The sequence below is a fragment of the Aulonocara sp. 'chitande type north' Nkhata Bay genome, linkage group LG5 (assembly GCF_057382095.1).
Source record: "Aulonocara sp. 'chitande type north' Nkhata Bay isolate Kocher_YH1m ecotype deep benthic linkage group LG5, A_spYH_male_GT1.1, whole genome shotgun sequence".
In the NCBI taxonomy this organism is placed as follows: Eukaryota; Metazoa; Chordata; class Actinopteri; order Cichliformes; family Cichlidae; genus Aulonocara; species Aulonocara sp. 'chitande type north' Nkhata Bay.
In genome coordinates, this window is record NC_141348.1 from 12,593,098 (window position 1) to 12,611,477 (window position 18,380).

At 40.3% G+C, this 18,380-nt stretch overlaps 1 protein-coding gene across 2 annotated transcripts; it reads left to right on the plus strand.

Moving 5' to 3' along the window:
* The first annotated feature begins 3,772 nt into the window (after positions 1 to 3,772).
* Positions 3,773 to 9,679, plus strand: LOC147329934 (uncharacterized). 2 transcript variants are annotated; one of them, XM_086291369.1, is made up of 7 exons: positions 3,773 to 3,890; positions 4,630 to 4,689; positions 5,430 to 5,562; positions 6,802 to 7,019; positions 7,121 to 8,197; positions 8,313 to 8,481; positions 9,003 to 9,679. In XM_086291369.1, exons 4-7 carry the CDS (start codon positions 6,809 to 6,811, stop codon positions 9,127 to 9,129), a joined length of 1,584 nt encoding a protein of 527 aa, XP_086147495.1. In that variant the 5' UTR covers positions 3,773 to 3,890; positions 4,630 to 4,689; positions 5,430 to 5,562; positions 6,802 to 6,808; the 3' UTR covers positions 9,130 to 9,679. The 2 variants fall into 2 exon arrangements, with proteins under 2 accessions (XP_086147495.1, XP_086147494.1); XM_086291368.1 differs by lacking the exons at positions 3,773 to 3,890; positions 4,630 to 4,689; positions 5,430 to 5,562 and having other exon boundaries at positions 6,458 to 7,019.
* Positions 9,680 to 18,380: the final 8,701 nt, after the last annotated feature.

Genomic DNA, 18,380 nt, shown 5'->3' on the forward strand with positions numbered 1-18,380 from the left:
GTGTGGTGGCTCAGTACTTTTGGTCATATAATGTAGCTGTTAATAAGAGCGTTTACTGTAATATTAATTTCATACTACTACATTCAACTACATTTCATGGTGTTAGTGCCTTGAGGCAGCTACCTAGTAGCTAGCTATAATCCTAGCAGATCCGGCAATCTTCATGCTAACCAACATTAGTGGGTGGGTCAGCTGATGCCTTTCACATATCACATCTAGGGCACACTATTTAGGCTGTTTCAGCCTGCCACATGTTTTGCATACATCCAAGCCCCTTTGGAACCCACCTCCCAGCTCCTTCTCGATGCTGTATTATCAGTATCAATCAACCTCTGTTGTCATTGCGCTCTTTAAGAGGGGCTTGCTCTTGTTCATGTATGCATATGGAAGAACGGGGAGGTCTCTCACATAGAGCCATGCAGACATGTAAATTACTGCAGATGGAAATAACAATCTTTTGACAAAAGTACCCACTCTAACTACAAATTAGTCAGGATTTAAACATTAAGGACAATTAAAAATGTGAAAAGAAATTCTCAGAAAAGCAAAATAATTTAATCAAAACACCAATTATTTTTTCAACCCAGACAAAGATCTGATCATTGTAACCACGGTAATGATTATCACTCAGAATATGCTCCTACACTCAGAAATAATATGTTGAGACTGCACCATTTCTCAAGTGGCATTTGGCTGGCATTATTAACCATAATTACTAAAGGGAAGCAAACCCAAGATATAAAATTATAGCTCCTCCCCAGCTAGACAGGGCTGGGCCTCATTATGTGACAGCGAATGTGAAATTTCCAATGGAGACTGAGCGAGGCCAAAAGAATGAGCTGGTGCCGTCAACGTAGGCTCTGAAAACAGAGGGTACCTCTGTCAAAGGTGTCAAAGTTCAGAGCGGGAATGAATGCACCCCCCCATCGCCTTGCTTCCGCCTTGTTTTTCCTGATGTGTCCCCCCATCTCTCTCTCTCTCTCTCTCTCTCTGCTTCTGTATCACAGAGCATCACTGTGGGGCAGAAATCCCCTCATTGACGTCTGCAGGACTGCATAATGAGAATAAATGAGCTGGAAGTAAATATGCAGGCTGTGTGCTGCTTTGCTGCTCTATACCAGACAGCCCATAGGCTTTCATCAAAAATGAAGATGGATTGTGTTGCCAAAAACCCATAACAATGCTGTGCAGTGTTTTATTTATCTAACGTGGAATTCAAAGGCCATTTTACAGGATTTAACACGGTCCTTCAATCCAATTTGGGATATTTTCTTTGCATGCTTTATCCTTTTTGAGGACATTTATTTTAAGTGAATATGATGGCGGTGTTTCAAAATGCTAAATGTCATTTCACACTTACATAAATAAATAGTTAACATGTGTGTTTTACCACAGTGGGGGAAGAAGGGTACTGAACATTGTGTAGCAATGGTGGTCCCCCAACCCCTTTAGCTACTCCGCCCTCTCCCTCACTCCCTCCTTCTCCCTCCCTCATGTTTCAAGTCAGTTAGATCTACAGTTTCTTCTTATATTGTAGGGCATGCCGGGTAAATATGCAGTAAATGTAACTCAAGAGTCCAGACTTGGAATACTCATGAATATCATCAAGAGTTAAGATGCTCTGCGAGTTCATCTCACTTAAACATGCAATAAATTCTTTGCTTCTTCCATAAAAATGAAAAACGGAACAATATGGTCCAGGGTAAAACTCACACACTGAATATGTTGACAAACAGTTTGTTGTCGGGATGGATTAAAGTGTCAGCTGCGAAAAACCAGAGAGAAAATCTCCTTTTGAATGAGCGTGTTATCAAATGCATGTTCTGGGACCTGCAAGTTGTTCAGCCTCAGCCGCTGCTTCCACAAATACTAACCTATCACTGCAGCAAATTCAACTCTTCAATCCACAAGCAAACCACACAAAGATTAAGGTTTTCAAAAAGGTTAATTAGAAGATGTGATTTTGCTCAGCCTCTGTCAGGTTTACAGAGATTCATTCAGGTTGTTTTTTTTGCTTTCTTTTACTTCATTGGATGGAAATTTGTTATTTTTAGGAAGGAAAAGGTGCCTCATGCCTAGGCTTTTGTGTTTCAAATACAAAACCTGAATAGTCCATGCTGAATACCATTTAGCTGCTTCAGGATCCTCATGCATGCTGACTCACTGTCACTCTGTCACACTGTCAAGGACTTGAATATAATAGAGCTATTGTTAATGTTATTAGCAGTAGTCATTTCTCAGTCAAACTGTCTGCTGTGACTCTTTTGTACGGACGAGAATATTCATTTTACTCTGACAAACTAACGTCAGAACTATCCTCAATGTGTTTAAATGTAAAAATATTAAATTATATAATATCTGTAAGTCTGAATATGCTACAAATTGGATGCTGTAAGGCATCACTTCAGCAGTGAGTGATTTTATCTCGTATAGTGTGTTATAGTGGATGACAGCTGTCACTTTTCCTAATAATAAGACATCTTACCATGTCTAAACAACACCGAGTTTATGCTTCCCATTGTCACACTAGCGAAAATGGTATCACACCCATAGACTGTATATAAAAGATGGACATGGATAGCATCCATGCAGCTATAGAGATTGAAAATGTGACGTCACTCAGGGGTAAAACCGCAAAGAATTCTGGGAACTCACTCATGAAGTTACTAAACTTCATGAGTGTATGCACTCACTCCAAGAAGCGTATAATTATAAATCTGAGCGTGGGGAAAGTTGGGCAGCACGCTAACGTCTTTTGTCCCTCTGTGTGCTCGTAAGGGTCTGACCTTTTCACTCCTTTGATTTTTTCCTCGTATCTTTTCTTTGTCTTTTCATCAAGTCTGTCTTTGTACAGACCGGCATTGTTCTCCTTCGTTTTGTACACTGTAAAAAAGGGCAGTGAAATTGACATAAAAACCATGTAAAACCCCTACAGAAATGTATAGTAAACCCCAAAACACAACTTTCCTGTTTCGATCACAGTGAATTATTGTAAACCTTTAAACAGAATGTTCCTGTTATATTTACAACATGAATGTGTGATTATAATCAAATTTATTGGTTAAAACTACAAATACTGTGAATAAAAACAGTGAAACACCGTAATACTCATAACCAAACAATCATGTTAATTTGACATGCAAATACTGTAAAAATCACAGTTTTAGTCAGTTTTTCTTAAAAACACATGACCTATAAGTCACTTTACAACTGCATGGATGTACTGGGCCTACTTTTAACATGATTCATGAAATGATGCAAAGTCATGGATAGGACTAATAAAAATGTTTTCACAGAAGATGTCATTGTGAACCTGAGAGGTTGCCTCTCCATTTATAGGCTATATAAAAATATACAATTAAAATTGTTTACATCATGTTTTTTTTCTTAAATCATTCGGGCTATTTGCAGCCTATTGTAGGGTAACCAATAAGAAATTATTATTTAACGACTAAGTAATGCTTCTGTCATAATGCTTGAATTCTTTATGTTTCTTTTAATTGCAATGTGATACTTAGACTAGAATACTTTTTTGGGTTAGGTCAGCAATGTCTCATTATTACAGGCTAAACAAACTTACAGTGCCTCCCATAGGATCTCTATGGTGCCTCATCTCCACAGAGCTGTAAGCTACTTCAGGCCACTCACGTTGCACTGAGCGCGCCTAATTTTGAATGTGCATCTGAAGCTCGTCTCTGATTGGATAATGACGTGAGGGCGGGAGGAGAAGAGCGCCTAGTTCACGAACTTAGCTAACGAGCCAGCACGAGAGAGAAGACGGGAGAAGAAAACATCGAACTTTCAGCAACTACGTTGTTAGGACAAATTACAAACATACGATTTCAAGTGTTTTTTGAGGATCTGTGTTTGTTCGTCAGAAAGTCTGCACGGTAAGTTCAATATCTTGGCGACGTTTTTTCGAGATAAAAGCACCAGTTGATATTTAGACCAATGCTCATAACCTAGCGCTAGCATGCTAGTTCAGCTGAAAAGCACAGGCAAACTTTTGAAATACTAAAAATGATCATCTGCGTCTTTTGTAAAAAGGTATTGGTCACATTAAGAGGCTATGTACTACATTGCAGAGTGCATAAGAATGAGCCTTGTTGTATTTTTAAATGTGTTGGCGCCAATTGCAGCCAAACATTCACCACGTACTCTGCTTTCAAGGGGCATTTTTATCGTGTGCACAATGCACCTGCACTTCAAGCTACTCCTAAAGCTCTTGTTGCAGATTTAAAATGTGCGGTTTCATTATGTGCCCGCCATTTTCAAACAGTGAAAGAGCTAGTGTCTCACTTAAACGATCATATTGCAGAGGGCAGGTCTGTGTCATGTCCAGTAAGTGGTTGTAAGCATATGTTTACAAAAAAGTCATCATTTACTTCTCACATGTGTAGGAAGCATAAAGCTTGTTCTCCAGATGGTATTGATGACATGTACAAGGAATCTCGTCCTCAGCCCCCAAATGACAGTACAGAATATTCAGAAAACACACATGAAACCATGGCATCTGCTAGTTCAGCCAGTGATATGCCAGAGAAGGATAGTCATTCTTATCTCAGAAACATGTGTCTCTTTTACCTTAAACTGCAAGGACAGCTGCTAATTCCTGCCTCTACTATACAGAGTATTGCTGAGGAAATGCAGAATGTGCACGAATTGGGTCAAGCCTACACAATTAATAAGGTAAGTTGTTTACTAAAAAATGAAATGAACCTATCAGATGAAGCAGTCACTAAAATCTGTGACTGCATTAAAGAGTCAGATTTGTTCTCTGCTTGCCATCAGGGACAACTAGGAACAACACACACCAGAAATCAAACATTCAAAAAAATGTTTAAATACACAGAACCCAAGAAAGTGCCATTGGGAATGGATGAAAACATGACAGAAAAATGTGCTTACTACATACCAGTTGGAGAAACCCTGAAGAGCTTTTTAGAGTCACAGTTATGGAGGAATACACAGTCACAACAGTTTGGGGGTCCTGATGTAGAAATTTTTAAGGATTTATATGATGGCAAAATTTTCAAATGTCACCAGTTCTTTAATGAAAACCCTGAAAGCCTCAAACTGATTTTGTACCAAGATTCATTTGAGGTAGTGAATCCCCTGGGTTCTGCTAAAAAGACGCACAAACTTCTTGCAGTCTATCTGTCATTAGCAAATTTACCCATTCATTTGCGTTCAAATACAGATAACATGTTTTTAGTCTTGTTGTGTGTTGAGAATGACTTCAAGCGTTTTGGAATAGCCAAAGTTTTCTCAGAGTTGTTGGCAGATCTGAAATCTTTGGAGACAGATGGAATAGATGTAGATGGAGAAACTGTAAAAGGGGGTCTTTACTGTATTGCTGGGGACAACTTGGGTTCTCATTGCATAGGAGGGTTTACAGAAAACTTCAGCTGCTCTCAATATTTTTGCAGGTACTGTGAAGTAACACGAAGTGAGTTTTATGCTGATCCGAATGCCTGTGGTCCTCCACGCACTCCAGAGACATATGACGCGGCTGTTGCTGATCTCCAGTCTGAAACTATCCAAGACGTCAGAGGAATAAAGGTAAACTCCATCTTCAATACCCTTCAGTCTTTTCACGTATCCCAGCCTGGTCTCCCACCTTGTCTAGGTCATGACCTCTTTGAAGGAGTTGTGTCATATGATCTAGCACTGTACCTGAAGAACATTATAAAAAATTAAAAATGGTTCACATACTCCCTTTTAGACAGACGCATTAAACAGTTTAAATATAAATGATCCGAAGCACTTACAAAGCCATGTACTGTCAAACCTGACGGATCCAAATTATCAGGGCAAGCCGTTCAAAACTGGAACCTTTTGAGATTGCTGCCAGTTTTGATTGGTGACAAAGTACAAAACCATGAGGATGAAGTATGGCAGTTAGCTCTCCAGTTGAAAGACATTGTGGATTTTATTTGTGCTCAGAGCATTTCCTTGTCCCAGATAGCATTCGCTGACATTTTGATCCAAGAATATTTGGAGATGAGAGAGATGTTGTTTCCTGGAATTAAACTAAAACCCAAGCACCACTATTTGCGCCATTATTCAGCACTGTTGTTGAAATTTGGTCCATTGATGAGGTTATGGACGCTTAGGTTTGAATGTAAACACAGTTACTTCAAAAGATGTGCCAGACACTTGAAAAGCTTCAAAAATATTTGTCAAACTTTGTCAACACGTCATCAGATGTATCAGGCTTATCTTTTAGCAGGGCAAGAATGCCGTGAACTGCTGCAAGTCAAGGAGAGCTGTGCGTTTTATCCCAACCTCTACAGTGACACTATTCAGCATGCGGTCAGGGAGTTAGCTTTTTCAGAAAGCAATACCACAGTTACCACAGACATTCAGTACAAGGGCACTGCATATAAAAAGGGACAGTTTCTTGTGTACAGAAATGACGAGTGTATGGAGTTTGGTGAACTTCTACTCATCTTGATTCAAAATGACACATCTGTGTATGTTCTAATGGATATCCACAAAGGCATCTTCCTCTCAGAATACCATCTGTATTCTGTGACAAAGGACAGTCTTGGGTTACAGTGTATCAACATTAATGACCTGCCTGATTTCTATCCTTTGGTATCATACATTCTTCAAGAATACAGAGTCATTCCACTAAAGCATAGTATTGTGGCAAAATAATGTCCAACTAATAGCTCACTTCTCACTGTAAATAGTTTAACATTAATATAAGTGTCACGTAATCCACACCCTGCTCCATCAAGTGTATGAACTGTATGTGATTTTCTATTTTGTTTGGATGTGGCATTTCTTCTTCAGTGCAAGTATGAGTGACTCAGAGCGAACCTTCCTAGATGTCGCCATCACGGAAGTCCTACCAGAACTTCAAGCTGTGAACAAAAACATCCTGGAGGAGCACTTGCAGTCCATTGGAGTTGAGACAAGTGATGATCTACGCTTCGTAACGGAGGCAGATTTGATGACAGCATTAAGACCTGTACAAGCAAGAAAGCTTCTTTCTGCTTGGAAACAGAAATGTAAGTAAAAACAACAAACAACTATTCAAACTCAAAAGCAGAGATGGTCATGAACAGACATACAGTGTGAATAATAATTGTATTTGTTTTGTAATTTAAAGACCAAACTCCAGAGAACAGCTCGCTATCATCTGTGGAAGCCTCATCAACCCAGTCGCTGTCATTGCTCTCACTTTCACCCCAAAGTCTATCGTCGACCTCTTCCAGCAGCCCAGGATGTGACATACAATGGGATGACAACTTTGAAATTCCATGGAGTAAACTTCCTGCAGAAGTGATGCATTTTCTTGAGAGGGGGAAAAGGCCTCGCCCAAAACTGAGGAGGCAAATGGTCCGGATTGTTGTGACTGAGATGATGGAAAAATGCCCTCATGTAGGTAGAAAACATTCAATTGACGTTGCAAGAAAAATGGTGGCAAAATATCCCAATTCTCTGCAAGATTTAATAGAGGGTGAGATTGTTGGCGCAGGCTACCTTTCACTTGTCAAACAGTTGCAGAACAGAATTGAAAATGTAAGGCGCACTTCAACACCCAAAATAAGAAAAAGAAAACATCAGACTGACTCAGACCACACAGACGAGATCCCTTTAGAAGAAAGAGCAGCCATGCAGGATACATACGGGTGCATTAAATGGAATGTAGAATTTCTGCCTCTTGAAGAAACTCCAGAGAGCCAACAGCAAAAGATGGAAAAACTCAAGGTGATGTTCCAGCAAGCTGACACCAATCCAGAAGAGGTAAAAAGTCTAATGAAGTCCACTTACTACACACAACGTCTGCATGTCAATCAGGGGAAAAGTATCAAATGCCTTAGGGAGGAGTGGCCGTTTTGGTTTGATGAACTTGGCATGTCTGTCCACTTCAAGGAACTTACTGGGATTGACCTCAAAGAGACATTCACACGTAATTTGGATTTGAAGGGGAAAAGGCTACTGGACTACTTGACCACAGTTGCTGTCAGCAAAAGCAAGGTGTTCCTTCAGACTTATGCAAGGCTTCAGAGGATGCGGGGACCGCAGAGTGGCTGCTCAGATGATGTGAAAGAGATGGTCCTGCTTCTGCTCAGCTACTTTGAAGAGAAGGAGGAGTCCATGCTTCTCTGTGTTGAAGATACATGTCTGGCAGATGAGGTACAACTGGAGCAAGTGCCTCTGACACCCACTATTATCGTGTGTGGTAAGTCTGTTTCATAGCTCTCTCTCTTTTTTTTTTTTTTTTAAGTGCACTTTTTATAGAATGTCATGTGACTGCCGTGTTTATTGAAATAACCTGTTAAATAATTTGTTCACAGGACAGTCCTGCTATTCCTCAAGAAGATACATGCTGAGTGTTGATCGGAACCTCGTCAGCACAAACATATCCTCCTTCATTTCTGCACTGTGCCTCATGTTCGGGAGCTACTACAATTTCAACATCCATTATCCATCTGAGCTGGCTTCCACTTTAGAGTTTCTTCAGAGGTGAACAAATATGGCTTTGTTATTTCTCATAACTGAGACTCTGGGATCTGGAGTCTGGCTTTGATGTGGTTCGAGTCCAGGTCTGGCTCTGAGTCTCGGTCGGCTTTGGAGCCGGTTTCAGTTGGTTTTTTTTTTCTGTTTTTTGTTGTTGTTTGTTTTTTGTTTGTTTGTTTTTTTTTAAATACATTAACAGTCTGAATCCGGGTCCAAGCCTGGCCGAGACTCAGGGCTAGACCAAGCGTCAACTGACGTCTGACTACCTATAACCTTTGCTTTGGATTTTAACAATGCTAAAGTGTGACATATCACTGCAGAAGACACTCGTGAAGGGTGCCAATACTTTTGACCATGCATTGTTCACTTCCCCACAGCATTTTGGTTATACTTTGTCTTGAACGTGGTCATGGCCATGACTGTGTATATATATGTATATACTTAATTTTTACTTACTTTGTACGTGTATTTTAACTGATCAATTATAAAAATGCTTAATAAACTTTTATATGATTGTTATTCTACAGGTGTTTCTTCTCCATAAACCCAGAAAAAGGAACCAAAGTAGAGAACAAAAACTCAAAGCGTCGTCTCAGTGTGAACCCTCGAGTCCTCACCCTGATTCAGGATCTCGCCGACCACGAGTGGCGCTAAGCCTAAATCTTGACTCTCTGTGGACTGTTAGTTTTACTTTGTTAATTTTGTTCCACAATGTGTACTGGAACCTTTTACTGGTCGAATGCATGAAGCCAATTCATGAAGATGTTCTTTCTTTGTAGGAATGTTCTTTATTTACATAAGAAAAGAAAAAAACAACATGCTGCTACTGCAGTGTTTCTAGACCACATGTGTAGGTTTGTTTCACCACGTGGTTTTGCTGATGTTTTCTGACCAGGGCCATGGTTGTGGTGACAGCAGGGTGCGTGTTGCGTTGCACGGTGATTATGATCATTTTTGGCACAATATGTGTTTTTTGTTTTAAAGTCTTAACAGGTTATTTAACTTTTTCTGGTGGAGGGTCTAACAAATGCTTGTTTCATGAACATGGTTCTTGCTTTGCAGGAATGTTCCACAGCTTTTATAGCCTATATTTTGATTGAATTGTGTAGTTGCTGTGTGCCTTGCATATTGTGTTAGTTGGAAAAATGGATCCATTTGCTGTCATTTTGCTAATGTGGCTGCAAAATAAATTTCCCAAAAGTGATATTTTCCTCTCTTGTGTTTTCTCAAGATGTATTTTTGCATGTTTGGGTGTAGGCGTAGCAGTAAGAAATTTGCTGGGTTATGGTTAAAATTTTACATTAAAACATATAATATTCAGCATAGATTTTATGTATAATTTACAGAGCAGCTCCATTTAATATGCACAGTTTCACTGTAGTTCTACCATTTTAAATTAGTTCTTTGTACGATATTTCCCTGTTAATTTTGCAGTTTATGGATCCACAAAAAGCATTTATTACTTGTGATATATAAATACACTATTTCCTGTATCTTTTACATCTATGTGTGAAATTAACTTCTTTTTCCTGTAGATTTAACAGTTTTAATCTGAGATTCATTCACTGTAAATCAATTTACAAGTTGCATCTGTAAAGCGTTTTTACAGGAAGTCCCTGGTAACCCCAGCTGCCAGGGTTTTCCTGTAAAAACAGCACTTTTTTTTTTTTTTTTTTTTCTTTTTTTTTTTACAGTGTACATACCTTTTTGGGGGGCAAAGAAAAAGCAAGAATTTATTGGAACCGAAGAATGAACGTTTTGCTGTGCTGCAAATGCTTGCATTTGATGCGGTACTTGGATTGTTTTGCCACGAGTTCCCGGCATGCAATGTGCGAAAGTCACGTGGTCTGTCAATCTCTATTGGCAGAGTTATTATAGATTTTTTATTTATTTATTTATTTATTTTTTTTGGGGGGGGGGGTTAATTATTTGTTATATTTATTTGATTTTGTCTCACAATTTTTCTAGACATACTCACAGTCTCAATAAACACACGTCAAAGTATTAGTTGTGATGACATTACCTGTTAAATAGAAAACTATTAAAACCAGATATTTACCCTATATTTTTATTTTCGGGGGATCGTGGCTCAAGAGTTGGGAATTCGCCTTGTAATCGGAAGGTTGCCAGTTCGAGCCCTGGCTTGGACAGTCTTGGCCGTTGTGTCCTTGGGCAAGACACTTCACCCGTTGCCTACTGGTGGTGGTCAGAGGGTCCGGTGGCGCCAGTGTCTGGCAGCCTCGCCCCTGTCAGTGCGCCCCAGGGCGGCTGTGGCTACAATGTAGCTTGCCATCACCAGTGTGTGAATGTGTGGATGACTGAATGTGTAAAGCGCTTTGGGGTCCATAGGGACTAGAAAAGCGCTCTACAAATACAGGCCATTTTATTTTAAATATTTCTCTTTAGTTTAAATGAACTATAATAACCTTAGTTTGGTTGGTTCTGAACTCAGCATTTTGAAGCCCCAACATCAGTGTTTTGGCCACCAGTCTGCTGGATTTTTGGAGTCAGTGTCAAACCACATCTGGATGAGTAGGTGGAGCGCTACAGTAAGATATCAGTTAATGCTAACTAGCTTGATCAGCAAACTGCTTCTGCAAACTGTAAACTTAAATACAAAGACACACATACCTCCTTATTAGTGGTAAGGAATAGAACAGATTCAAATAGAATAGAATAAAATAGAATAGTCCTTTACTGTAATTGTCCAACAAAACAACAAAATTGTGGAGAGAAGCAGAATTCTAGAATTTTACTCACCACACGTGAAATACAAACTTTTGTATCACACTTCCTCCAAAGGGACAACAGCACAAACATGGCAGAGCGGTCCAGTTTAGTCTCAAACTGACAGGGATGAGATGGAGCAGACAGCTTTTTGCTACAGCAGTTAAAGATAAACATGTTTCGTGGGTGTTTAACCTGGAAGTTATTGGCACTGGCTTACATTTGGAACCTTAAGCTTCAAGTGGCCATTCTGTCAACTGCAGTTTTTCATGTTACGTGTTACATAACATGTTACATTCTTGTTTACAGTCATTTACACAAAACCAAAGCCTGTTAGAAGGCTATCTGTATTGCCACAGACCTGCTATTTACTACTGGAATATCTCTGAAGAACCATTTCTCTATGGTAGATTTTTTTAAAAAAATAAATTGAGTTGCATAAAACAAAAAAAAAATATGACTTCATGACAGTCATGCCTGGAAATGTGTTTATATCCCACACTGCTGTGTGCGGTGGCTTCACAGTCACAGTGAGGTTAGCAGGTTCTGCATCATATCCATGACTGCCTCTGGCAAAACCATGCTGGAATAATCTGGACCAGACCACAAGCTGATGTTTCATGTGTAATTTTGTTAATTGCTCACTTTTAAAAAAGGTTGCTGAGCTGTTAAAGATGGTAAAGTCTTTCTCTCTTTATGCTAAGATAGGCTAAGTGCGAATGCCGTAAAACTTATGTCGACATTTTCCAAGATGTTGTGACCAGGAGATATTTTATTTTGTATTTTTATGATCACAGTTATAATTAGAAGTATCAATCATTAATCATTTACCATTGTGGAATCTGATGACAGTATAATCTTTGTTTTATATCTATGGTAATCTGAGTAAAGATTAATGTATGCAGGTTATCATCATTGTAATCAAGTTTCAAATGGTATCCACAGCATTGTATTCACCGTCCATAACTGGAGGGTCCAGCAGGACCTTGTTCTAATTCATTTCTGTCTTCGTGTGGCTCAGAGCACAGGAGCTGTTTCAGAATACAGACTGCAGAGACTTGGCGAATAATCTTGCAAACATAGTGTTTTATTTATGACTGTATGAGTGTATCATTTCCAACCTTGTATGAATTTGACTGTTGCATAAAATAGTGCTGTTGCAAATATAAAGAGCTTCCTACAAGAACTGGACAGGCAATCGACAAGGTTTCTAGTAAAAAAGAAAAAAAAAGGAAAAAATTATTATTTACTATATGCTACAGGCAATATTGGAGGGATACATCAAGGGAGTCAGCACACAAGAATCTCTGGCTGAGCACATGCTGTATTACCATCAAGGGCAGCTGCTATTGTGTGAGAATTTTCTGCTCCTGCTCAGACACCCGGCTCTTACCAAAGCACCTGCAGCAAAGAGATGTGAATAAAGCAGGAGCCTCTCCCAGTTTTTACTATAAGAATGCGTGAATAACATCTGTAGTTTCCCCCCACGGCTCCTCGTAGCCCCTCCCATCTCTGCACAGGAAGCGCTGGAGGCACAGTCGTAGCTTGCGGTTCGTAATTAATATCAGCAGCATGTTGGGAGAGGGTGTTTTCCTGTGGCAGATTGCTTTGCACATAGGCGCTTTCCCCAGAGACTACGCGTTGCTCTGCTAGTAGACCTGCTTCATCTGCCTTCGTGGAATCTTTTGCTCTTTATGAGAGCGACAAGGAGCATCCTCTCACCCCAATAACGGCTGGGAGATACCGTGGTGTCTGGATGAAAACGGGAGGGGAGGGTGAGGTGTTGTGCTCGCAGTATAAAAGCTGTTACCATAGCAATCCAAATATTGCTCCTATGAAATCTGAACTAAAATGGGAGGCTGGTGCCAAACAGCCGTCAATCATTTAACAAAGGAGGAAATGGGGAATGAGTTTCCCCTCTCTCCCTACAGTAATATAACTGATGGGTCCCCAGATAAAGATGGAGTGTTATCATTAGATGTGAGCACGTGTGGGGTTTTTTAAGAGCATGCATGACTGTGGCTGTGTGTTGCAGCTCAGCATTTTAGTGGCTACTTAGGTGATGCAATTGATTCCACTATAGTCAAGGATCCAAACGCCTGGATTTTTTTTTTAATCAAATGGATTATCTTTAAAAAAAATCAATCAAAAGGCAAGTCAGCACACTTAGCACGTATTAACTTAAAAGGTGATTTTTCAGCCCAGGTTGCATGTGTGGAAGTGATTATCTTCATTCACGAGACTATGCTGTGCAGTGAAGAAAGGTGAATCGCTACAGCCAGCAAAGACGGGCCCAATCGCTACTCTTCTCCTGTGAACGTATTTATCATTAGATAATTAAATTTCACTCTGGTTGGATGCAACACAATGCCTGTGTGACCATGCAAATAATTGCCTTTCCTCTTGTACTCAGGCAGACGGATCAACAGGCACGGCCATATCTGATCTCCAGGAAAGCGGGAGCTCACATTTTCACATTTGATGTTTGTATATTAATTCATTATTGCATGAATGGATGCTGTGGATAAACATCGTCTGCACTCTGATAAGGAAGATGTCATACAGCAGCTTTATTAGGTAAACATCTCGGGCTCCTGACCAGCTCTGCAGGCAGCGTGATCGTTCTGGGATGAGATTTGAAGGTGTGGATGATGTGCCGGTGGTACATTCGCTCTGTGGCCGCACAACTCCCTCAGGGGAGGTGCCTAAGAAGCTAATAGAATTGGGCCTCTGGGATAACAGGGGTGTTATTTTGTCTGTTTCAATTAAATGTCTCGGGGAGCCATCCAAGGGGGCAACTACATGTTTGGTAGCAGGGCAAAGCCTATACACATGGGAGCAGGAGGAATTGGTAATAACCAGCAGAGAGGCTTTAAAGGAATCTAGCAAAAAAAAGAGAAAGAAAGAAAAGAAAAAAAAATCAATAACTTTAGATCCAGAACCTCATCTAATCAAGTCTTAAGCCCTGGGGCTAATTAAGAAGAAACAATGGAAATCGATCTTCAGACTTTTCCCTTAATATCCAAAGCACATCACCAGATAAACAATCATGCGCTCTCCCATTATCTGTTAATGTAATAACAAAAAAGTTAGAAAAAGTATATAATGATACACTTAAAGTCTGCTAAAGTATTTTTAATTTTAGTCAGAAGCAGCTGCATGTATGAGACATTCACAACATAGCGTTCCCTGTGTTGCAATTACATTTTAACGTGACATTTTCAGCAGCTGAATTTAACAGTTAGATGACACACTATTAGGCTTTCTCAGGTTTGTAAAAAACAAAACAGCAAAAAAACAAAGAGCACAGCGTGCCAGTACTTTCTTTTTTATTTAAATGGTGATGGTGAACCTGCTTAATGATCGCCTGTGCTCTCAGGAGAGGCCCCCGGCTGTTCATTTTGTCACTTTATTATGTTTTTGTTTTGCTCTTTCATCATTTTAGTCACATAACTATTAGTTTTAGAGACATTTCAGTTTAGTTTCGAACTGCTACATTTGAGTCTAATATATGCACGTATCACTTTCACGACAAGCCTCAGTGCTTTGAGTATGTGTACAGCTAGTGTGGTTGCAAGTGCTGTTCTTTATCATTTGTGCATTACAGTTCCATGTCAGCTGAGTATTATGAAATAGTCATTTTCCTTTTTGCTTACATATATCGTAGTGACACCTTAGACTTTTACCCTTACCATACATCTATTTATGTAGCTGTCAGCCATTTTTGTTTTCTTCTCATTTCCACTATCACTGTAATCATATTAGCAGATAGCCATCTAAGTAAGCTCTTCATTCATAGTTCTCATTAGGATGGTTCTTTATTGGCAGAATCACACATGCCTATGTTCCAGCTTTTATATCACTGTTGTCACTGTTATCTAATGTCAAGTAACATAATTCTGAGTCATGTTCTTTTCCAACATGGGCATATAATGTGGCATTCTCTAACAGTAGAGACTGCTAAATACAACTTTTAATAATAATATTTTTCTATCGTGATCTTTTTATATTTTCTAATTATTTGTTGTTGACACTTAATTGTATTAATTTGCCAACTGTGCAGCACATAAAAAAGCAGCTAAAGGCAACAGACCGGGAATTCAAGCTGTGTCAACAAATGATGAAATCAGCAATCTGAATTTCCAAGTTTCTAATGTTTGTATCTTAACATCACTGTCTGCAATATCTCTCAAAACTATGTTAAATAAATAGAGTTTACTGGTGCTGGTGCTGCAAATAATGCTCCATTTTGCCCCAAATTCTAGTCTGGCAAACCTCTCCGCTGTGAAGGGAAAATGCAGCAGTTAGCTGTTTCTTATAAACCTGGTGAGGTTTTTAACCACATGTACAAACATACTGTAGTTTGACATCTTCAAGTTAAAAATTCACAGGAAAGGAAAAAAGAAGACTGAATTTAAATATATTTCAATTCAATTTTACTTATATAGCACCAAATTAAAACAGCACTTTGCGACAGTGGGAAGGAAAAACTCCCTTAACAGGGAGAAACCTCCAGCAGAACCAGGCTCAGAGAGGAGCAGCATCTGCCGTGACCAGTTGGAGTTAAGACAGGACTTGACTCCTTCTTTAATGTCATGTGTTCTTGATTTTATCTGTCACAACAACATCAGAGTAAAGCAGTAAACTGCCAGTGGGTCTGGTCAATATAAAAACGATTAACATATGGATCTGCAACAAGTCCAGCTGCTTCCTCGTCCACTCTGAGTGAGGTCGGGCTTAGGAACCGAAACTCTGTATGAAATATAATTATGTTGATGTCGACAACACGGACGTGAGCAGAGGAAATAAGGTGCACATCTACACAACCGAGCTTAGAGAGATCCAAACAAAATCAAGAGTTTGTTTGGAGGAGCCGGTGTCCGTTGCACGTTCTTGCACAATTTGCTGCATGTTTCTGTGTGGCTCACTTCCTGTGTCCCTGTAGCAGGATGAGACATTCTGGATCTCGTTACCCGTCTGATTTTGGACACACGATCTGATCTATGTGCGGGAGGGGTCAGTGTGTCAGGAAGGGAAACGGATTCACAGAGGAGGCCGGTGGTAGTGATTCAGGACTGGTTTATGTCACTTTGACAGAGAACAGTGAGGGCCATGTTGGTGTCAGTGGGGAGTCAGACACTCCGACAAGCCCAGCCCCTCCTCCTTCTCCCCCCACTACAGTGTCTCTTTTAATGGCCTCTCCTCACACTGCCTTTCCTCCCCAATCCTGCCTAGTACATCTGACTCATTAATATTTATGCTCCTCCTAACAGATATAATCTGTGTAATCATGTGTTGCCCTTGATTAGACCTCATTATTCCTTTAATAACATTAGCGGTTAACAGTTTGAGAGCAGAGTTGAAATGTAATCACCGATGTATTATTCATAAAAGACAACAGAACAGAAGTGAATGGAGGCTTTAAAAAACTTTGTTCTTTTTACTACCAACGTGGAAGGAGGTGACTGGTTTAGTTGCCATGGAGAAAGGGGCTACGTGGAATTCAGGAAGTCAATTAGCAATCTGGCTGCATCTCATTAAATGGGATCTGGCAGCAGCGAGTGGTTGAGGATTTATGTTTTATCTGGGACGTTTAGTCTTATAAACATTCATGGGTGTCTTATCCCCCCTCCTGCCTCGACAGCCAGTGGTCAGTAACAATCCGTGCATATGTGGCCTGTCACCGCTGTGACGGTTGAAGAGTCAGGGCTCCATTTAAATGCTCTAATGTGGTCCATTGTAGGTCTTGAATGAGGTATAATCTGGAAAGACAACATGTGTTTGTCTCCCCTGTGCTGGAGGCAAAGGTGTAAGAGGCTGGGGACGGTCACAGAAGAGGCCCTGCTGATAAATCCGCCTGTGCAAGTCCTAAAAGACGCACACGCACACACATAGTAGCACAGTTAGCCTGCAATGATTTGCATGAGCCTTTAAAAATACTCTGAAGAAATATCTTGCTTTTCTGTGTTTTGCAGCTCAATTGTGCCTCTGAGGATCAAAGGCGGAGCGCGAGCGGCAAACAGCACCACCTTCCCATGGATGTACCGAGGAGCTCCCGGTTGCAGTGAATCCCAAGAATCATCACGCAGCACGAATAAAAAGCAGAATTCATTAAAGACAGCTCATCATCAGCAGGATCATATGTAGCATATATCAGATCACTAGCATGCGGGAAAAAATGCTAATGCAGTCTCTGTCCTTTATCACTGGCTTGACCAGCTTCATTCCAGGACCTGATGAATCTGCTAGTAGACTCTATTCATTCATTCACTCACTCATTTACATGCACCGGCAGCAGCAGGCTTCCTGTCATCGTGTGTGACAGGCAGATGACATCAGCGTGCCCTCAGGCAGCTCTGGGGATGTGGCATCTCTTCCTCATCAAGCAAAATAAAGGAGGACTTTGATGGTATCGTGTCTGAGTCGTAACCCTGCCCCGCAACACCCACCACCCCCACTGTACTGTCACAGTCACACGACAGCAGACTTCCATTTCCTAGTAATCGAGTTTCTGTCTCGCCTCTTTGTGTTCAGATGAAGCTTTGATGAAGTCACCCCTCCGCAAAACCCCGTCCCCTTCCCCTTATAGAATACCGCCTCTCCTAACCATGTTTGAGTCTACTTATTTCCCTCTTCACTAGACATAATGAATATTTATCCCCAAACTTAGCAGTCAGCGGAACGGTTTTCACTCTAACAGCATGATTGTTTTTTATTTTTTAAAATGAGTTGAGAATATACTTATTTCATTCACTGTTGGTTTCAGTGCATGGCCTCTTTATATCAGCACATCATCTCCTCCCTCATGAGCATTCAGATCCCACAGCTGGTAAAGCCAGTCAGCCCCAGCATGTTCAACAAACATTAGCAATAAACTCTTTGCTGGAGTCTGAGATCGGCCACTCTGAGCTTTCCAGAACAGCTGATCCAAGTTTGCTCCAAAAACTCTAAATATGTTCACCTGGAGAAAGAAAGCCATCATTAATGGAGCTCTGATACCAGGATTCACCATGGAAACATGCAAATTAAGAGCAGAACCTTCCTTTTAATCCAGTGGATCTAGGAGCATGATGTTTATCGTCAAAAGCAGGTATCCAGTTAAGCCCCAGTGCCACCATGTCCTTAAATCATTTCTGCTGTTTAATACCTAAAAATTCAACTTACATATGATGTTCAAT